The sequence below is a fragment of the Paracoccidioides brasiliensis genome (assembly GCF_000150735.1).
Source record: "Paracoccidioides brasiliensis Pb18 unplaced genomic scaffold supercont2.7, whole genome shotgun sequence".
NCBI lineage: Eukaryota > Fungi > Ascomycota > Eurotiomycetes > Onygenales > Ajellomycetaceae > Paracoccidioides > Paracoccidioides brasiliensis.
In genome coordinates this window covers 208,953-231,184 of record NW_011371364.1, presented here as the reverse complement: position 1 = coordinate 231,184, position 22,232 = coordinate 208,953, and the positions used below count along the sequence as shown (strand labels likewise).

The following is a 22,232-nucleotide window of genomic DNA, read 5'->3' as shown; positions in this document are numbered from 1 at the left end:
CCAGTTCCTGCGCCTCCCCCCCCCCCCCCCCAGCCTCCCTCCTCCGGCCCTTTTCAACTAGATATCACGCAGCAGCAGCCTCCCCTTATTCCCTGAGCCAATCAAGCTCCTATCGTTCTGGCTTGTTTGGGTGTTGAGGTACGTGACTGTTACGGGGACCTGGGCTCGATAACCTCTCCCGGTTTTTGAAAACCCTTGAATCCCCGGCTCTGTGTCATTCGCTGCATAGAGAGTGCCGCTCCGCCAACCGATGCTCACTGTCGACCAGAGAGACACTGGTCAACTCTCTTCCACTCCCTTTATATAACTCTCCTTTTACCCCCTCCCACTCGAGATAGATCATATATCTCGTCTACCCTCCTTTCACTTTATCCCACCAATGTGATAACTGTTTCGCCTCGACTGCGTGTTGTGATGAATGCCATCCTTGACCGATTTATCCGCGTGCTTCGGTTCCCCACTCTCCACCCTCTGATCCGAGCTAGAGAACTCATTTCTACATCGTGCGCCTAGATTATATATAAAAAAAAACCCGCTCATTTCACCATTTCGCTTCCTTAAATACCCACAGCTACTGGTCACGACAATCCGCTTGTTGTCGGATAATCGTGGTCGATTGGCTGAAACTTCTTGGATCTCTTGTACATGTGTTCGACAACCCGATAGCTACCATGAAGGGTTTTAGGCAGAGAGTTGTAAGTCCTCAACCATCACCATCTCCCCTAGGAGCTATGCTCTTTGTCGGCAGTATACAGTTCCTCCGTCTTTGGACTTAATTTTTTTTTTATTATCCTTTTATTTTTATTTTTTTGTTGGAGTGCCAGGCGGACACGGCATTGATTGACCGCTCCAGCACGAACAGTTGTCCCGTGCAAAAGATTCAAACAAATCTTCCAAGAAGAAGGATTCGTCGTCCGGAACGCCCTCTCCAGGGCAAAACACACTCTCTAGTTCGTCAGGCCCCGGCCATTCCCCGGCGAACTCCAATCATGGCACACCTACATCGTCGACCACCACGGTAAACGATATTAAGGGGAAACCTGGAATGCAGGGGGAATCTGGCGGGGCTATTCATCATAATGCTCCAGGTCAGACGGCACCTCCCCAAAGCGCGCATCATTTTATTCCCCATGGTCAAAATATGGGAGGGGCACATACGGGTCAGATGCCCGGGAACGGTCCTGGAACACCCATTAGACAGCTACAGCCACTTGCACCAAGCGTAATCATTAGCCCCAGTGCACCGGTATGTTCGAAAAGCAATTTTGTTATATCCTAGCCAAGTGTCTTCACCTTCCGTATTTTCCTTACGCCTTTCTTGTGTTCTACGATGACGTGTATAACTGAATACTGACGTAAAGATATCAATTAGCACATCCCTCCACCTGGTGCTGCAGAAACTATGCCTGGCGATCTTCAGCCACCTAAAGCTGGCGCAAAATCCCACGTATTCGACCGATTACAAACAACACCCAAGGATGTTCCGGAGGGCATTAGGACGCCAAAACGGCAACACTCGTCGAGGTTTGATATATCGGACCAGCGCCAGAGAGAATTGGAAAAACTGCCGGGTTTTCATGAAGTTCCTCCGAACCGGCGCCAGGATTTGTTCATGCAAAAGATCGACCAGTGCAATATCATATTCGACTTCAATGACCCAACAGGCGATATGAAATCCAAAGAAATCAAGCGACTGGCCCTGCATGAACTATTAGACTACGTTGCCAACAACAGATCCGTCATCACTGACCCCATGTACCCGCGAGTGGTGGATATGTTTGCCAAAAACCTATTTCGTCCTATTCCCCCGCCAGTGAACCCACAAGGAGACGCGTTTGACCCAGAAGAGGATGAACCTGTTCTTGAGGGTGCGTGGGCTCATATTCAGGTGGTTTATGAATTTTTCTTGAGGTTCATCGAGAGCCAAGATTTCAATACCAACATAGCGAAAGCGTATATTGACCACCAGTTTGTTTTACAAGTATGTTTCGTTTTGTCTATTCCATTCCACCCTTCCGAAACTCAACTTCCCTTCCTCAACGATTGCTAACTCTCTGTGAAGTTACTGGAACTCTTTGATTCCGAAGACCCACGCGAACGAGACTTCCTCAAAACCACACTCCACCGTATCTACGGTAAATTCCTTAACCTACGCTCATACATTCGACGGTCGATCAACAATGTTTTCTTCCAGTTTATGTACGAGACGGAACGCTTTAATGGGGTAGCAGAGCTGCTCGAGATTCTTGGATCTATAATTAATGGCTTTGCCCTCCCCCTCAAGGAGGAGCACAAGCTCTTCTTAACGCGTGTTTTGATTCCCCTTCACAAGGTGAAGAGTCTAAGCATGTACCACCCTCAGTTGGCCTATTGCATAGTCCAGTTCTTAGAAAAGGATTCATCTCTTACTGAAGAGGTACTGATCCTTTACCCCCCTCCCCTGTTACCGTTCCTCATTTTGGCCACAATTAACGTCTGCCTAGGTTGTCCTTGGGCTGCTTCGGTACTGGCCCAAAGTAAATAGCACGAAAGAGGTCATGTTTTTGAATGAAGTCGAGGATATCTTCGAAGTCATGGACCCTGCGGAATTCGCAAAAGTCCAGGAACCTCTTTTTAACCAATTGGCAAAATCGGTTGCTAGCCCTCATTTCCAGGTGTGCTCCTTTTTCCTATTGCTCGTGATGAATTTACACTGTCCTCGTGTCGTTAACACATGTCTTCAGGTGGCCGAACGAGCATTATATTTTTGGAACAATGAATACTTCTGCAATCTTGTAACGGATAATGTAGAAACTATTCTCCCTATTATGTTTGCGCCCCTCTACGAAAATTCAAAAGGCCATTGGAACAGGTGAGACCTACCCACAACCAAAACCAATTTCACTCGCCCTTATACTTAACCCTCATCACAGAACTATCCATTCCATGGTTTATAACGCGATGAAGCTGTTTATGGAAATCAGTCCTCAATTATTCGACGACTGCTCCCATGACTATACAGAGCTTCAATCCACAGCAGAAGCCCGGGAGAAGAACCGCCAGAGCAAATGGGACAGGCTGCAGCAGCTAGCACAATCTAGACAGAGCACCGCAGGGACGTCTTCGCTGGCTAAGACATCCCCTTCTGAGGAACAAGGACAATCGTCTCACGTAGATGATATGGACACGGCTACACATGATAGCCAGCAGAGGCTTAATGCTCTGAAGCTGCAGGATGAGTCTAACGCGAATAAAGAGCGGAGGTTACGGGAACACGAGGGGCAGAATTCGGTTAGTGTTTTTGCGAGCTGATCGTTTTTTGATTTGTAATTTTCTTTTTTACTCTCCTATCCCACAGAAGAGTTTTTTGCAGAGTTGTCATTTTCGAATCAAGAATCCGATCCGATTACTTGTTTGTTATCTACTGTAGCTTTTCATGTTTTCTTTCTGATCCCAATGGTACCTATTTCCCATGCTCCATACCCTTTTTCTTGTCTTCCAGCCTTCCCCTCCATTCTCCAAATCCGCCATTCCGTGTCAATCAACTCCCAACTATGAAAAGAGAGTGTCACGTCTCATATAACCTTATTCTGCAGCTAGATGATTCTAACGTTGCTCTGAACGGTTGATTCAGAGGCGCCAGCATGGATCTTTCGATGAATCTCGTTCGTGGAGGGGTGGTGGAGGGTCTGGCAACAGTAGCGGCGAGGGGAAGAAAGCTTGCGGAGAGAGAGCGGAGAGACTTAGTTGGGTGGAAGTTGGTAGGGGGAGGAGACAGCAGGCCTGCTGCGGCAGCGACGCCTGCGGTGTCACGGAGCAATTCGATGAGTAATGTCTCGTGGGCTGTGTGATTCGGATATTTTCTCTTTCTTGATTCCCGTTCCTGCTTATTACTTTTTTTTTTTTTCCATTGCCATCCCCGTTTCGTTTTGTTGGCGCAACGCTACCTTTCTTCAGAAAACCTTGCAATGATGACAGGCATAACAGATTAGCCGCGTGATGCAAATGATGCTGGGATATTTTTGATTTTTGCCCTTTTTTTTCCGCCATTGATGATTTTTAAATTCCCATATTCTTGATACGGCGTTTATTATCTATTTTCTTATTTTCATCTCTTCCTTGCACTTTATTTTATTTTTTGTTTTGAGTTCTCTACGCGTTTGCTTCATCACTCACTTCGCAACATGTGACGGATGAAATCACCCTTGGTTTGGTTTTTGTGTACATGGAAATTTTGATCTCTGCTTCTCACAAACCCTTTTTCTTTCATCTCCTTACTGCTTTTATCGTTCTTCTGCTCCAGTCTATCTTACCTTAGTTGCAGCAGGATTTAAAGTTTTTGTTGTTACTTGCCTTTCTTTTTCACTTCCACTTCCACTTTCATTTCTTTATATAATTTTTTTCCCCTCAAGCTTGGAATTCTTTATTAGAACTTGCATGTCCGGGCAATAAGAGGACAAAAAAAATAACTTGGTGTGAAATGGAGTTTTCTTCCTCCTTTCATCTACGCTTGCTTGCTTTTTGCTCTTTTGGCCTAGTATCTAATATATCCAACAAGACCACTTCTTCCCTCTAATATATATTTTATTATATATCTATTGTTAACTACTTGTTCTAGCTTGTTCATTTCTTTTCGCAATAGCTATACACATCTCTGCCTGTGGAATTCTACAAACTGCAAGGCTAATTTTCCAAACTCTCCCTCTCAATTGTATTATTAACTATTGGGTGTTTGATGCCCTGCCTTCCAACTTGCTGAGTCAGCGTTCATTCACTGTCGCCCAATAAACGCCCGCCAACACGGGATTACATTTATCCAGCCGCGACTAGCGCCCTGTACCTTGTTTCACTAGTCCCCTTCTGGCTTAGTGAATTTCACGGGGTCAAGTGCCCTCCCCAGAACTTTTTGCTCGTCTGCATCACTTTCGTCTCTCCGCCCGCAACAAGCTCTCTATCTCCTTCACCACCACAACCTCCACCTCCCTCCTCCTCCGCTCCCTTCTCCACCAACATCACAATCTTTCCCTCCCTCCCCACCGTCATTTACGACTCACAATCTTCTAGCGCTACATAACCTCCAATTGACATTTGCGAACCATATCCCAATGACCCATTCGTTCTCCCGTGTGCCTACTTCCCCGCCGAATTAAAATACCAGCGTTTCTCTCCCCAACACGCAATAGCAACACATAAACACACGCGCTTTCATCCTCTCCGAATGCACCTTGTTCCGCCCTGGGAATCTTGGGGGTGATATAATACTGCTAAGCCGGCCGCAGGGCCTGGCGCTTCTATCCCTCTCCGTACAAGCTTAAATAAAGCTCTGCCTGCGTTGTGTTGATCGGCAACCATGGCGGGCTCACCCAGCGGAATCACGCCTATGGAGCGAAATATCGATGTCTATGCTACGAAGCTGGCGGATTTGGGGATCGGTGTGTACTATGCCTTTTCTTTTCTTTCGAACATTTGCGATGTCTCCGTATGGCATATGGGTCCCTCTGTCTTTGTCTGGCTGGCTGACTGGCTGGCTGGCTGGCTGCTGAATTGGTCCACTTCGCTCTGCTACATTACACTAACTGCCTTCTCCATTCATGCTAGAACCCAAGGTCAGATCGAATATCGCGATTGAGCTTCGCGACTCGCTAGAGCAGCTGTGTTCTGGCCCAAATTACCCCGTCTTCTTGTCAAAGCTGTGGCCGGTGTTCAAGAAGATACTCAAGGGCGAGCCTGTCTTTGTCAGTCTGTCCTTTGACCAGGTAAGGCTATATTCAGAACATACGAAGAGGGCAAAAAACAATATGTATATATGATATGCTTGGTATTCATTATTTGCTTTGTCTGTCGCTTGCTTTGCTCAGGCTGAAATTTCTCTCCGTTAAATCGATTAGAAATTGCGCAATTGTATTCTGGAGATCCTCCACCGCCTTCCTCTAGACCTCCCCGATGTCGAACCCTACGCTGGTGAAATGGTGGATCTCTTGTTGGAGCTTGTTCGAATCGAGAACGAGGATAACGCCGTCCTCTGTATGAAAACGATCATGGACCTGGAACGGCGACAGGCCAAAGCTACACAGACCAGAGTCAAGCCATTCCTGGAGCTTATTCAGGAGCTCTTTGAGATGATGGAGCAGGTTGTGCGAGATACCTTTGATAGTCCCGCTCTGGGTACTCCTCACATGCCATCAACACCCAGCAATACTGCACAGAACTTCCAGTCCCCGCGACCTAGCTCCCCCGCTACCTCAGTATCCGAACTTGGTCCTGACCAGCAGTCTAACCAGCAGCTTTTGAGAGGAATGCAGTCCTTCAAAGTCCTAGCGGAATGCCCCATTATCGTCGTTTCAATATTCCAAGCACATCGTAGCGTTGTTTCTGCTAGTGTTAAAATATTCGTGCCACTTATTAAGGGAATCCTGCTTCTGCAGGCCAGACCCCAGGAAAAGGCACATGCAGAGGCTGCGGCCCAGGGTAAGATTTTCACAGGCGTGTGTAAGGAGATAAAGAACAGAGCGGCCTTCGGTGAGTTTATCACTGCGCAGGTGAAGACGATGAGTTTTCTTGCCTATCTTCTTCGCATGTATGCGAATCAGTTGCAGGATTTCCTTCCGTCTCTTCCAGGTGTCGTTGTGCGGCTTTTACAAGATTGTCCGCGGGAGAAGTCTAGCTCGAGGAAAGAATTACTTGTTGCCATACGCCATATTATCAACTTTAATTACAGGAAGATCTTCCTGGACAAGATTGATGAGTTGCTGGATGAGCGGACGTTGATTGGTGATGGCCTTACTGTCTACGAGGCGATGCGACCTCTAGCATACAGCATGCTTGCAGATCTCATCCATCATGTTCGCGAGTCCCTCAATCGTGATCAGATTCGTCGGACAGTGCAGGTGTATACGAAGAACCTTCATGATGATTTTCCAGGGACCAGTTTTCAAACTATGAGTGCCAAACTGTTGTTGAATATGGCTGAGCGGATAGCAAAACTTCCAGACAAGCAGGATGCGAGGTATTTCCTGGTCATGATTCTTGATGCGATAGGGGATAAGTTCGCAGCTATGAACCACCAGTTTGACAATGCGGTGAAGATAACCCGCTCTACGAAGTCACAACCAGACAACGTTAAGGAATCGTATCTAGCTGACCCCATTAACCCGCCGGACTGGGATGAAATAGATATTTTCTCCGCAGCCCCGATAAAGACGTCAAACCCCCGAGAGCGCAATGGGGACCCAGTTGCAGATAATAAATTCTTATTTAGCAATCTTGTCAAGGGTCTTAAGAGTTTATTTTACACACTGAAGGTGTGTAATCCGGACCACATCAGCGTCGACCCATCTATTGTCCCACCTAATTGGCCTGAGGTTTCATTTGGGTATAAAGCGGAGGAGGTTGCTGTGATTAAAAAACTGTTTCATGAGGGAGCCAAGGTGTTCAAATATTACGGTATCGATCAGCCGGAACCTGAGGTGCAATACTCATCGCCCCTTGAGTTCCTTGCCAGCCAGTATATGCAACAGATGGGAAAGGAGGAGAAAGAACTTCTGGAAACCTTTGGCACGATTTTTCATTGCATCGACACGGCCACATTCCATGAAGTTTTCGATACGGAAATACCTTATCTGCATGAACTTATGTTTGAACATTCCTCGCTACTACACTTGCCTCAGTTTTTCTTAGCTAGTGAGGCGACATCTCCCGCCTTTGCAGGGATGGTACTTCAGTATCTCATGGATCGGATTCATGAGGTGGGGACATCAAATGTGTCCAAGTCAAGGATACTGCTGAGGATGTTCAAGCTATCTTTCATGGCCGTTACGCTCTTTTCCTCCCAGAACGAACAGGTCTTGCACCCCCATCTCACGAAAATTGTTACGAAATGCATTGAACTTTCCGTGACCGCCGAGGAACCGATGAATTATTTCCTCCTTCTCCGCTCTCTGTTCCGTAGTATCGGTGGAGGTCGATTTGAGCTTCTATACAAGGAAATCCTACCATTGCTTGAGATGCTCCTGGAGACCTTTAATAACCTCCTCCTGAGTGCCCGGAAACCCCAAGAACGCGACCTTTATGTCGAACTTACTTTGACTGTTCCGGCCCGTCTCAGCCATCTTCTCCCTCATCTAAGTCACCTCATGCGGCCCATGGTTGTTGCTCTTCGAGCTGGCTCCGAACTCGTCGCCCAGGGCCTCCGAACGCTCGAACTTTGCGTTGATAACTTGACTGCCGCCTATTTGGATCCTATCATGGCTCCCATCGTGGATGAACTCATGGCTGCTCTTTGGGATCATCTCCGTCCAAACCCGTATAGCCATTTCCATGCACACACCACTATGCGTATCCTTGGTAAATTAGGTGGCCGGAATCGGAAATTTCTCAACCACCCACCGGATTTGTCGTTTCAAGCGTATGCCGATGATATCCCCAGCATAGACATTAAACTTATCGGTGCAAATAAAGAACGCGCCTTCCCGCTCGATATTGGGGTTGATTTAGCGCTGGGGAAGTTGCTTGAAACACCAAGGACGCCCGCTGCCAAAGCTTCCGATGCCTTCTACAAACAACAGGCGTTCCATATGTTGAGTTCCCAGCTCAAGCTTTACATAGGCCTTGAGCATCCGCCGGAGGATCTGGCTACGCTGTTGCGGCTGCAAGCAAATGACTTGGCCGAAGGCAGACTGACCATTGGCCCGGATATCCTAGAGAAATCTGAACGAAGTGGCTCGATTCCGAAGAAGTCGGCCCAAGAAGAGCTATTGAAGAAGTTGCTGAAGGCATGTATTGTTGCGACAACAATTCCGGACCTGAAGCAGGCTGCAACTGCGTTCGTCGTGGACGTTTGCCGCCATTTCACCATAATTGAGATTGGTCGATCTCTTGCACAAGCCCGGCATGCGAGGCGGCCGTTCAATGTTAATTCGGGCGAGGGGCCTATGTATCTGGATACTCGAGTGCTTGCAGACGCTCTGGTGGAATGTTTTTCATCAGATAATGCTAATGTCCGTGATGCGGCTAAAATCGCGATGCTTGCTGTCCGCGATGCAGCTGCCGTTATCTTCGGGTCGCCTGATAAAGTCGGCAAATTGTCCTTCTTCTCCCACCTTGCGCGAGTATTCTGCCACAACTGTCACGAGGAGGAGTGGTTTACCAAGGCTGGTGGAAGTATGGGGATCCAGGTATTTGTGAAGGATCTTGATCTTGGGACTCCCTGGTTGGCAGATCGTCAAGTGGAATTCATTAGAGCTCTGATGTACGTTATTAAAGATACACCAACAGATTTGCCGGCCAGCACAAGGATACGAGCTCGAGATACGCTTGATCTCATTCTCCGAAGATGTAACACTGGTGCATCCAAGGACGATTTGAAGAATGAGAAGAGCAGGCTCTTTCACCTATGCGGGATTTTCAGTTATGAGCTTTCACATATGAGCAAACACGTTCGCGAAACTTCTCAGCAAGCTTTTGAAACTATTGCGCAGGCTGTTGGTGCGGAAAAACATGAACTCCTCGCTCCCGTAAAGGACAGGCTTCTTCAGCCTATTTTCAATAAGCCCTTGCGTGCTCTTTCGTTTCCCACGGAGATTGGGTTTATTGACGCGATTACTTTCTGCCTCGGATTGCATCATGGTATCGTGACATTCAACGACCAACTGAATCGTCTGTTGATGGAATCACTGGCGCTGGTGGACAGTGAGGACGAGGCTCTTGCATCGAAACCGAATGAATTTAAAACTGCGGAACAAATCGTGAATCTACGAGTCTCCTGCCTTCGCTTGTTGTCAATGGCCATGAGTTTTCCGGAGTTTGCAAGTGGTCCGCTGAATACGGGACGTGCCCGTGTTATTGCCGTGTTTTTCAAATCCCTCTACTCTCGCTCGCCGGAGATTATCGAGGCTGCAAACTCCGGCTTGCGCGATGTGCTAACGCAGACGAACAAGTTGCCCAAGGACTTGCTTCAGAACGGCCTCCGGCCCATCCTAATGAATCTGCAGGATCCGAAGCGGCTGAGCGTTGCTGGCCTTGATGGTTTGGCTAGACTTCTTACGCTTCTGACTAACTATTTTAAGGTGGAAATTGGCTCTCGATTGCTAGAACATATGAAGAGTATTGCCGATGACAATATCCTTCAGCGAGTATCGTTCTCACTTATTGAGCAAAGCCCACCAATGAAGGTGGTGGCGGCCATCTTTAACATTTTCCATCTTCTTCCCTCGGCTGCGACTGCATTCATGGAGCCACTGGTCGCTAAGGTATTGTCTCTGGAAGAAAAATTGCGTCGGACATCAAATAGCCTCTTCAGAAAACCTCTCGTGAAATATCTTAACCGATATGCCAAAGAAACTTGGGATTTCTTCCGGGCGCGGCTACAGGACGAGAAATACGGTCGTTTCTTTGGCCAGATACTAATGAACCCAGAGAGCGAATCCATACGGTCCACCATCATGACGGATGGGGATACGTTGGTTTCCATAGCCTTCGGACAGGAACATGCTGATAATAAGAATACCACCGTAATCAATGCCATATATGTAATCTACGCTGTATGTTTCCATGATCCGACTAAAAGCTGGCTGAAGAACAACCCGGACCTTAAGCGACACCTCATGATAGCGGGGAGGGACCTTGAACACAAACTTCGCACCGACAAGCTTCCGCTCAACGAGCGTCTCAGAGTTGAACAGGCTGAGGATCAACTTATGGATATCTTCACGTCATACCTGTCACATTCCCTGCAGGACTTGGATTTCCTCTTCGAGATCATCAATAGATTATCAGCCCGCGAGCTCAAGATGACACTAGCTTTCCCGAAGTTCCTCTATGAACATATAATCACGAACGAGTCTATTGATTATAGGCGCACACTAATCATGCGTTGTTTGGACTTGTATGGTCAGCGCAACGTGTCGCAGAGAATGAAAACTTACGTGTTTCACAACGTGGTCAATCCTATTTTCGCAATGGATGTGAAGAATACTTGGGGCCAGCCTCCAACGGGCCCCAGATTGGTAGATAAAACCATGACCGAGGCAATCCACAATAGGCTGTGGAAACCACAACTTGGAGACATCAGCGAGGAATCTGGCCAGCCAGGCGTCGATCATTCACGGATGGAGCTTCTCCAGCTTTCTGCCCTACTGATCAAATATCACCATACAATTGTGCAGGATACCCGGAAGGATATAATCAAGTTTGCATGGAGCTATATCCGCCTAGAGGACATTATCAACAAGTATGGCGCCTATGTCCTCATCAGCTATTTCATCTTCCACTACGAGACGCCGTCCAAGATCGTCGTTCAAATATATGTCGCTTTGCTGAGGGCGCACCAAAACGAGGGCAAGGCGCTGGTGATGCAGGCTTTGGAAATTCTGGCACCCGTGCTCCCCAGGAGAATAACCTCCTCCGGAGATGTGCGGTATCCTCTATGGGCTAGGTGGCCCCGTCGCATTCTAGCTGAAGAAACGGCGAACCTCCAGCAAGTGCAGAGCATTTTCCACTTCCTGGTTCGACAGCCCGACTTGTTCTATGAATCCAGGGAGAACTTCGTACCCCTTATTGTCCCTTCTCTTATTAAAATTGCTGGACCTCCTAATCCATCCAATGACAGCAAGAAACTGGCGCTGAACTTGATTGCACTTATTTGGACATGGGAGGAGAGGCGAGTCCGTGAAACCAGCGCACCTCAACCCCGACCAACAACACCAGCCGAGGAGGCACAAGCAGCACCATCTGCTGCTCTCGCCCCGCCTGTCACAAGAGAGAGGCCGGAATACACTGTTCCTCTTGATCTTCGGACGGCACTTATCAAGTACCTTGTCACGTTTATTTGCGGTCTCCCTGAGCGATATCGTGTCCCTGCTGCTAGGTTCCGGGACAAAATCATCGTACAACGGCCTGCACTTCCTATTCTTTATGGAGAGATGGTTAAGAAGGCTATGCGTTTACTGAGAGGCCTACTTTCCCCTGAGTACTGGGGTGATCTGGATATCGATTTATATCAGAAAGTGACGGAGCCGATCCTCACCGGAGATAAAGCTGACAAGCCTGACGATAAGCACGCAACGGCAATGATGAATACGCTTCAGGTTATTCGGGTTTTAATTGCTTACAAGCCGAACGAATGGATTGTTAGTCGTGTTTCAGTTTTGCAAAAGTTATTTGAGAAGCCCCTTCGATCGGAGAACCCCGAAATTCAAGACTGCCTGCATGGAATCATGAATGATACAGAGCTCCGCCAATTACCATCACCCATCAAGCGAGTCCTTGATGCGATGCCTGCTGATGATCAGCCCGAAGAAGAAGATGCTATGGATGTCGATAATTCTCCTTCAGAGTTTGTCACGTACCTCTCCGCAATTGCTACGGAAGCGTTATCGACAAGCAATTATGTCTCTGCCATTAACATCTTGTGGACTTTGTCAAAGAGCAAACCCGCAGAGATTGATCAGCATGTTCTTCACATCATGAAAATATTCTCTTTGAAGCTCGCAAAGGATCACGTCGCTGCATACACTAACACTACTAATAATAACAATAACACCTTTGCTAACATGCGGCCTGGAGAGCAACAGCACCCTACACCTGAGGATGCGGAGTTTGAAATTGGTGTCGACCTGATTTCAAAGACTATCGACCTGCTTGCTTCTAGAATGTCCCATTTGGGAGAGCAGCGCAGACCGTTCCTTAGTGTGTTAGCTCAACTTGTTGAACGCTCCCATGACATCCGGCTCTGCACGAAGATCCTGCGAATGGCAGAGTCTTGGATTTTCAACTCGACCGAGTCGTGGCCAACACTAAAGGAGAAAACAGCCGTTCTGCATAAGATGCTCCTGTTCGAATCTAGACCGGACCAGAAACCTCTTAAGCAATTCCTGGAGCTGGTCATACGCATCTACGAGGATCCTAAGATCACAAGAACCGAATTAACTGTTCGGCTAGAGCATGCATTCCTGATTGGCACGCGAGCACAGGATGTTGAAATGCGCAATCGTTTCATGTCAATTTTCGACCGAAGTCTGACCCGTTCAGCAAATACTCGACTTAGCTACGTGCTAACGTCGCAGAACTGGGATACCCTTGCAGACTCATTCTGGCTTACGCAGGCGTCTCAGTTAGTCATTGGTTCGATCGATATGAGCACCCCTGCACGACTACACCCGGAGGACTTCACCGTTTCGCCCACTGCATTCCTCTTTGGAAGTTCGGAAAAGGATCCTAGAAAAGATGGAGTTCTGGTGGACAGCCAGCTAGAGTTGTTAGCTGCTGATAATAGGAAATTCTGCCAAGAGCTTGGAGATGTCAAGGTCCGTGATATTCTTGAACCTCTTTCGCAGCTTCAACACGCAGATTCGAAGGTTGCGTATAGGATCTGGGTGACTCTGTTTACTATTTGCTGGTCTACACTTAATCGTGAGGAACGATCCGACTTGGAGAAGGGGATGGTTACGTTGCTTACACGCGAGTATCATCGGGGGCAAATTGATGAGCGGCCAAATGTCATTCAGGCTCTTCTTGAAGGTGTAGTCAGAGCTAAACCACGCTTTAAGATCCCTCCCCACGTGATGAAATTCCTCAGTCGGACTTATGATGCTTGGTACATTGCCGCCTGTGCTCTTGAAGAGTCTGCTATTAGCCCACTTGTCGATACTCCCGTTGTCCGTGAAAGTAACCTGGACTCCCTCGTTGAGATCTACGCTGGTTTGCAGGAAGATGATCTGTTCTATGGTACCTGGCGCAGACGATGTAAGTTTGTCGAAACCAATGCTGCGCTATCGTATGAACAGCAAGGTATGTGGGATAAGGCACAGCAGCTGTACGAATCAGCCCAGATCAAAGCACGTACCGGCGCGGTCCCTTTCTCACAGGGAGAGTATTTCCTCTGGGAAGACCACTGGATGATTTGCGCCCAGAAGCTGCAACAATGGGAGATCCTGAGTGATTTCGCAAAGCATGAGAACTTTAATGATCTTCTTTTGGAAGCGACATGGAGAAATCTCGATAATTGGCAGGGGGAGGCCAATCGTGATCAGTTGGATTCTTTAATCAAGTCCGTTTCTGATGCTCCGACCCCTCGTCGGACGTTCTTCCAAGCTTTCATGTCCCTTCTCAAGTTCCATGGGAAGCAAGAAAGCCCGCAGGATTTTAATAATATATGTGATGAATCTATCCAACTTTCGATCCGAAAGTGGCACCAGCTACCCAAGAGAATTACCAATGCACATATTCCGATTCTGCAGAATTTCCAACAGCTGGTTGAACTCCACGATGCAAGTGTTATTTGTAGCAGCCTGACTCAGACAAATGAAAGGAATCTGGATACCAAGTCAGCGGAACTGAAACTGCTATTGGCAACCTGGCGCGATCGACTTCCGAATGTATGGGACGATATCAATGCCTGGCAAGATCTAGTCACATGGAGACAGCACATTTTCCAATTGATCAACGCCACTTATCTTAGCCTGCTCCCACCTCAGTCAAACACTGTAGCCAGCAATTCCTATGCCTATCGAGGATACCACGAGACCGCTTGGATTATCAATCGGTTTGCTCATGTTGCACGTAAACATCAAATGCCCGAAGTGTGCATCAACCAGCTTAGCCGTATCTACACGCTGCCGAATATTGAGATCCAGGAAGCTTTCCTTAAGCTACGAGAACAAGCCAAGTGCCATTACCAGAACCACAAGGAGCTCAATAGCGGGCTGGATGTGATCAACAACACTAATTTAAACTACTTTAATGCTCAGCAAAAGGCCGAATTCTATACTCTGAAGGGTATGTTTCTGGCTAAACTCAACCATACTACAGAAGCTAATGAAGCTTTTGGGGTTGCTCTCTATTATGATCTGCGACTTGCCAAGGCCTGGGCTGAATGGGGACAATACAGTGATCAGCGGTTCAAAGCGGATCCTACAGATATGGAACTTGCAAGCAATGCCGTAAGCTGCTACCTCGAGGCGGCTGGCTTGTACAAGAGTCCCAAGTCACGAAAGCTTCTGAGTCGCATCTTGTGGCTTCTTAGTTTGGACAACGAGGAAGGGAGGATTGCTTCTGCCTTTGAAAATTTTAAGGGTGATACTCCCGTGTGGTATTGGATTACCTTCATCCCACAGCTGCTTACTAGTCTATCTCACCGTGAAGCGAGGTTGGCTGCTGCCGTTCTTGGCAGGATTGCGAAATTATACCCACAGTCTCTATTCTTCTTGTTGAGAACGTCTCGAGAGGATTTGAATACTATCCGAAAAACACATGAACAGAAACAAGAGAGGCTTAATCGCGTGAAAGAACAAGCTTCTCCTAACGGCAAAGAGAGTTCGCCAGATATGAAACCTGGAATGTCGGGAACGGATACGGCAACAACTAACGGTACAGAAGGACACCAATCTCCCAGACAGCCTCCTCAGCCTGGTCAACTTGGACAACCTGGACAACAACCCGGACAACTCGGGCAACACGGACAGCCCGGGCAGCCCGCACAGCCTGGACAACATGGGCAACATGGGCAGCTCGGACAGCTTGGACAACCCCGACAGCTCGGACAAGTTGGGCAGCATGGACAGTTTGGACAGCCTGGCGTGCCTAACGCCGTACAACCAAAATCCGATCCAGATAACTCACAAAAGGAGCTTCCGAAGAAATCTTGGGAGTTCGCAGAAGATGTCATGTCTACGCTAAAGACCGCGTTCCCTCTCCTTGCTCTTTCCATGGAGACAATGGTCGACCAAATCCACAAGAATTTCAAATGCCCGCCTGATGAAGACGCGTATAGACTAATTGTTGCGCTGCTTAATGACGGTCTTGCTTACGTAGGCCGGATGCCCGCTTCATATGCCCAAGACTTCAAGCTCCCGCCAGCAACGGAGGGTAACATCACCCGCTTTGCAGAGACCATTCTTCCTGCACATATCCGCAAGTCATTCGAGGCTGATTTCGTTGTCAAGAAGCCCACAATGCACGAGTACATTCATAAACTCCGGCGATGGCGTGATAAATTTGAAGAAAAGCTTGATCGACGGCCGCATACTCAATCCCTGGAAGCGTTCTCACCACATCTTAGCGAATTCAAATATCTCAAATTTGACGAAATCGAAGTTCCAGGACAGTATCTCGAGCACAAAGATAAAAACCAAGACTTTGTCCGTATTGGTCGCTTCCTGCCTAATGTTGAACTCGTGCGTGGGATTGGTGTTTGCCATAGGCGTTTGAAGATGCGAGGCCACGATGGTAGCCTACATTGCTTCGCTGTCCAACATCCTGCTGCCCGCCACTGTCGCCGGGAGGAGCGGATTTTACAACTTTTCCGCATTTTCAATGGAATTCTTTCCAAACGAAAGGAGAGTCGACGACGAAATATTTACTTCCATCTTCCCCTAATGATTCCCCTCGCTCCTCACATTCGTCTTGTCAAGGACGATCCGTCCTATATTTCATTGCAGGGTGTGTATGAAGACCACTGCCGACGTACTGGTATGAGCAAAGATGAGCCCGTGCTGTTTACGATGGAGAAAATGCGCTCTTTAGCGGACATGAAACAAAACGTGAGTAAATTTGGATCAATGTTCTTTGCTCCATTTACTAACGGTGATAAGCAGCGTACCCCTGAACAGTCATTAGTTCTTCGCTCAGAAATCTTTTCAGCTATCCAAGAGAAATGGGTTCCCAATACAATCTTGCTGGACTTTTTCCAGCAAACATATCCAAACTTTGCTGATTTCTGGCTCTTCCGCCGCCAATTCTCTTATCAATACGCTGCTGTGGCTTTCATGACCTATATCATGCACATGACCAACCGGTATCCAAACAAAATCTCCATCTCACGAGCCACAGGAGACATCTGGGGATCTGAATTGATCCCCAACATCCACACTGCAAAGCCCCTCTTCTTCAACCCAGAACATGTACCTTTCCGCCTTACACCAAACATCCAAACATTGATGGGCCCCTTGGCGACCGAGGGCATCTTTGCGTGCGCAGTCATGGCAATCGCCCGCTGCCTAACAGAACCACGACACGAACTAGAACAGCAACTTAGCATATTTGTCCGTGATGAAATGATCTTCTGGTCTGGTGCGCAGCGCGGTTCGACGGTTGAGACCCAGCTGCGAGAAATGGTACAGAGTAATAGTGATTTTATTGTCAATAGGGCTGTTAGTCTTGCGAGTCCGCCAGATGGAAACTTGCCAGCAAACCAATCTGTTATTGATCTTATTTCAAGAGCGGTCAACCCGCAGAACTTGTCGCAAAGCGATGCGTTGTGGATGCCGTATTTGTGATATGGGAAAGGTGTTTGCACTCTGATTTTTATTATTTCCTTTTCTTTTTCTTTCTTTCTTTCTTTCTTTCCCCCCTTCTCATTCTTGTATTAATGGTGTTCCCCCCCCTGTCCGCTGCTTTATTGCGAGGTTGGCAAATTTCCAGTTCGTAATCTTTTGTGCTTTGTATCTCCTCATTTTCTTCGTCTCTTGTTTGTACCCCTTTCTGTTTTAATACCGTGGCTTAATACGGACGACTCTGGAATGAATTGCAGGCTGAATATGGGTAAAATGCAAAAATTCCTTAGCATGGCGTTCTGCGGGTTTGGGGGTTCCATTGTAACGGACTGGCTATGGATGGTTCAATTGTCTTCCTTGCGTCTGGTTATGTCGATCTTATTTTTAATCTTATCTGAATTTCATTTCTTTCTCCTTATTTGCATTATTATCATGTATCATCGTAATCAAGCCTCCTGGGGGATTAAAAACAAAGACTCCATCTATTGTGACAGTAAAATTGAAAAAATGCCCATGGTATTCCGTGTTTTTCCTAAATTCGCCAACCACAGCAAAAACGCCTTGGATATGCTCGGATACGAAAACAAAATAATCGACTCTTAAACCAACGGAGCTTTCTTCTTAATCCCAAGACCCGCATTAAATGGTTTCTTCGGTTTCCGCACCCTCGTAAAGGACGGAAGTGGCGTATCCGGCTTGACGGCAGCTGGGGTGGCCACATCAAATGCACCTCCCTCGTCATCCTCGACCAACCGCTTTACTCTCTCTCCATCATCCGTCATAAATGCCCGTCTTGCTGCCTCTTCGTCCTCCCTCTCCGCCTTAATTCTCTCCTCATCGGCCTCCCTCTGTGCCCTCAAGAGCGCCGCCTCCTCTTTACCCTCCCTCTCCTCTCGTTCAATCCTTGCATTCCTCGTCCTAATCTCATCCAAAGCATCGGCCACCGCCATCTCGCGCTTGGAATCCTGCATTTTCTCTTCCAGCTCCATCATTTTATCCCGTTCCTCTCTCTCCACCTTCTCCCCTTCCTCCCTTTCCAACCTATCCAAGGTCTCATCCACGGTCTCATTCACTTCATCCCCTTTAGCTTCTCTCCAGGGCTCGAAGTTGCGCTTTGCGCCACGCTCGCAGGTATAATCCATGTTTTTGGGGTCTGTTTTGAAGGTAATTTCACTGCTGCAGCGTGTGCAGCGGATGTAGAAGCGGTAGATGGGAATATTAAGGTATTTCTCTTCGGTGGTTTCTTTCCGTGCGTTGAATTTGCGACCTTTGTAGATATATTCACCACAGTTTGTGCACTTGAGACTGAAGGGAGCCATCAGGCGGACTGTCATAAGCCTGGGACCAGCTGCCCGCAAATGTTTGGGCGTCCGGGTTATAAGAGACGGGTCGAAGTCTGGGGGATAGTACTTCGTGAGCACCTTGCGTTCCGACATGGTGGGCTAGAGATTAGGAGAAGATGAATATCTGCAAGGCGACGTTGGGTTTGCGTGTATGAACAGATTATATTGCGATGTCTGAGAATGTTAAAAAATGGCAGAGAGAGAGAGATGTTGAAGCTGAGTAAAGTTACGACGTTGTTGCCACGAAGATATGGTATACTTTCTATGTCACGTGATATTAAACTCTGTTGGTCGAAATGGCAAAAACATATGGGATGATTTCTTTCTATCTCAGCTATCTCCCAACGGCGCTGGATATTAAAATACAAATGCACTGGTGACAATAGCCTTTCATCGTTCCCCGCAGAATTGTATATGCCACCACCTTCAGTTCATCGGCGCCGGCATTTATTCAAATACAGCCCTTACCGTACCAATACCGCCAAGCCATTCACCAGGTGATGTCAACAAACGCACAGACCACATGCCTGTTGCTTCTTCCTCCGTCAAACATCGAACAGCGGTTTTTCTTGCAACAGCTCGAAACATCTTCAGCATCTCTACTTCTGAACTGAAAAGACCCTGCGTAGGAGGGTATTCCCGAGACGTCTATGCGTGTTGCACTACTTCTCCTGGGGGATCGATGCTATCCGAGAGCCCTGTTGTGAGGTGTACCGTGCTAGACAATAATATATGGAGGCCTATCTCCGCAGCTGGCGGCAGGATGCCCTGAACAAAGGCCAGCATGATGCAGCTATCTACATAGGCGATAAGGTGCTCGCCCTTACAAGTGAGGCTGCTGCTATCTAGCTTAATATTTTTCAAGGTTGGATTTTGAACTAGCTAACTGGTTCCTAGATAGCGACAATGACGCTTTTTGGCTAGCGCAGGTGCACTTTTCGCACAACAATTACACTCGAGCACTGGCATTGTTGTCGAAGAAGGATTTGATCACTCGAAGTTCGTCGTGTAGATATTTGGCAGCGCACTGCTATATCAAGCAAAATAAATTCGATCAAGCCCTCGCCATTCTTGGAGATCATAATCCGACGCATCTGATAACCAGCTCCAGCAACACACGGCGGAAACTACAACATCTGAACGGAAACTCAAATGTGACGTTGCGAAATGGGAAAAGTGCTTCTTCTCGGACAGACCGCATTGAAAGGAGCGAAGAAAGGGAACGGGAAGATGCCAAAAATATCAAGTTTGAGGCTGCCATGTGCTATCTGCGAGGTCTATGCTATGCACGACAGAATGCCTTTGATCGAGCAAGAGACTGCTATAAGGATGCCGTACGGATTGATGTGCAGTGCTTTGAGGCGTTTGACCAGGTTATGAAGAACTCCCTGATGTCCCCAGCGGAGGAACTTGAATTTCTGGAATCCCTCGATTTCGATTCAATATCATGTTTTACCGACCCCTCAATATCACAAGAGGCCGCCGAATTTACCAAACTCCTTTATACGACTCGCCTATCGAAATACTCCTCCCCTTCCGCTTTGTCCTACGCCACAGAAACGTTATCAACTCATTACAATCTCGCAGACAACCCCGACCTTCTACTCTCTCGTGCAGAAACACTCTATACACAATGTCGATTCCCCGAGGCACTGGCCCTTACTTCCAGCATCCTCTCTTCCTCAGATGATTCCGTGTCCATGCTCGTCTCTCAAGGAAGCCAAGGTCATAATCTAGGACATTCCCCCGCAGTTTATCCCCTTCATCTCGCTTGTCTTTATGAGACAGGCGCTACCAACGCTCTATTCTTACTTGCGCATACTCTGGCCGATAACGTTCCAGAGGAATCATATACATATCTTGCTATAGGTATATACTACATGTCAGTTTGTAAAATCTCTGAAGCTCGACGCTTTTTTTCGAAGGCTTCCCTCCTAGATCCACATTCAGCTCCAGCATGGATTGGGTTTGCTCACACTTTCGCTGCGGAGGGTGAACATGACCAGGCAATTGCAGCCTACAGCACCGCGGCACGACTATTCCAAGGGAGTCACCTCCCCCAGCTCTTTTTGGGAATGCAGCATCTTGCTCTGAACAACATGTCTCTCGCCCACGAATATTTATCAGCAGCCTATTCCATGTCATCAGGTTCATTATCTAGTACCTTCCTATCTTCTAACGAAACAGGATCTCGAGAACAACCTTCTCCCCCCTCAGGTGGCGATCCGCTTGTACTTAATGAACTGGGTGTAGTGTTGTACCACGAAAACAAGCTTGAGGGAGCTGTTGAACTATTTCGCCAAGCCCTGGCGCTAGCGACGGTACTAAACTGTGATCCGGGAGCATGGCTTGCAACGAGAGCTAATTTAGGTCATGCTCTGCGTCGCTTGGGTCATTTTGAAGAAGCTCTCGCGGAGTTTGATGAATCGCTTCGAATTGGAGCTGGTGGGTCTGCAACCGGTTATTCAGCAGCTATATCAACTGCGGGAGCGGGTGGGTTGGTGTCCGCGGGCTCTACCAGCGTTGGTGGCTATGAGGATAGAGGGCTTACTGGATCTTTACACACGGCCCGTGGGCTGGTATTACTTGAGCTAGGACGTACTATGCAGGCTGTTACTGCATTACATGAGGCGGTTCGTGTCCTAGGCGCTAGTGGCAGTGATGCTGCAGCTGGTGCTGGCGTGGCGGGAACGTTACTTTCCAGAGGCCTCGAGATATGGGAAATCGAGCAGGAACAGCAGGATTACGCATCTCCACCTACAGCCCGACAAACCGCAACCGGCAGCGGCAGGGAGAGGGGCATATCCAGCAAAGGAAAGGAGAAAACCAGGGACAAAACAGTCACTCGAACTAAATCGCGTGGCTTAGGGAGGCATGTTGTTGCCTCTGAAGAAGAATGGACGAATGAAATCGTCAATCCCGAGCCCGGGATAGCTTCCCGCAGCGGTATTGTCGAAGACCATAGCCAGAGGGTCGAGATGGAATTGGATGACGAAGCGGAGGATTTGCTGAACCCGGCTCTGAACCGTGCCAGATCTAGGCATGCTGGTAGGGGGAGGGAGCGCGAGGTTACAGGGGCGCAGCATGGTAGGAATATTTCCCATGCCGCAGATGATGATGATGATGATGATGCTACTGCTGCTGAGCCATCTAGAACGCGGTCAACAAGATTTGCCGCGAGGCGGCGGAGTCCCGCTCGCCACGGGCCTGGTGGGTGGTAATTGATGGCCAACGTTCAGCGAAAGTAATTTCCTTTTGCCAGTTTTGGTCTGGGGCTGTGGGATGATGGGAGTGATGATGATGATTGACAGCTGATACCCATTGTGAGCTTCTTATATATGTATAAAGTAGGAAGATACAAAGCATTATTTGCCTGTGCCTGCCTCTCCAACTTTTAAATCACTTGGGTTTAACTAGCCTTGCAGGTGTTGTATTCTGATCTCTCACTCTGCCTGTATTTAAAGTATTTTGATTCGATTGATCTGTTCTGAGGTTTGTATGTGTGACAGTAAATTGATTCTGAAAGATTAGCTAAAAGAATTACAAAAAAAGTGAATAAAGTAAATGCAATCATATAAAGCGAAATAAGCTGCTAAAGGGACTCTGATATCTCTAGACCTTAAAAATCCCTGCATTCATGAAA

At 47.8% G+C, this 22,232-nt stretch overlaps 5 protein-coding genes across 5 annotated transcripts; 4 read left to right on the top strand and 1 right to left on the bottom strand.

The window, feature by feature from the left end:
* Positions 1-414: 414 nt before the first annotated feature.
* On the top strand, positions 415-3,291 carry PADG_05768 (protein phosphatase 2A regulatory subunit RTS1; the record flags this gene model as incomplete). Its single annotated transcript, XM_010762905.1, has 8 exons — positions 415-503; positions 572-695; positions 854-1,246; positions 1,373-1,981; positions 2,063-2,416; positions 2,484-2,654; positions 2,724-2,851; positions 2,913-3,291. The coding sequence occupies 8 exons, from the start codon at positions 415-417 to the stop codon at positions 3,289-3,291; spliced, it is 2,247 nt and encodes a 748-aa protein (XP_010761207.1).
* A 332-nt stretch (positions 3,292-3,623) lies between these two features.
* Positions 3,624-3,830, top strand: PADG_11975 (uncharacterized protein; the record flags this gene model as incomplete). Its single annotated transcript, XM_010763266.1, has 1 exon — positions 3,624-3,830. One exon carries the CDS (start codon positions 3,624-3,626, stop codon positions 3,828-3,830), a length of 207 nt encoding a protein of 68 aa, XP_010761568.1.
* Positions 3,831-5,329: 1,499 nt separating this feature from the next.
* Positions 5,330-17,249, top strand: PADG_05767 (histone acetyltransferase TRA1; the record flags this gene model as incomplete). Its single annotated transcript, XM_010762904.1, has 3 exons — positions 5,330-5,411; positions 5,578-5,735; positions 5,868-17,249. 3 exons carry the CDS (start codon positions 5,330-5,332, stop codon positions 17,247-17,249), a joined length of 11,622 nt encoding a protein of 3,873 aa, XP_010761206.1.
* A 596-nt stretch (positions 17,250-17,845) lies between these two features.
* On the bottom strand, positions 17,846-18,682 carry PADG_05766 (mRNA splicing protein YJU2; the record flags this gene model as incomplete). The annotated part of the gene is made up of 1 exon (XM_010763104.1): positions 17,846-18,682. The coding sequence occupies one exon, from the start codon at positions 18,680-18,682 to the stop codon at positions 17,846-17,848; it is 837 nt and encodes a 278-aa protein (XP_010761406.1).
* A 639-nt stretch (positions 18,683-19,321) lies between these two features.
* Positions 19,322-21,810, top strand: PADG_05765 (anaphase promoting complex subunit CDC16; the record flags this gene model as incomplete). The annotated part of the gene is made up of 2 exons (XM_010763103.1): positions 19,322-19,418; positions 19,487-21,810. The coding sequence occupies 2 exons, from the start codon at positions 19,322-19,324 to the stop codon at positions 21,808-21,810; spliced, it is 2,421 nt and encodes an 806-aa protein (XP_010761405.1).
* Positions 21,811-22,232: the final 422 nt, after the last annotated feature.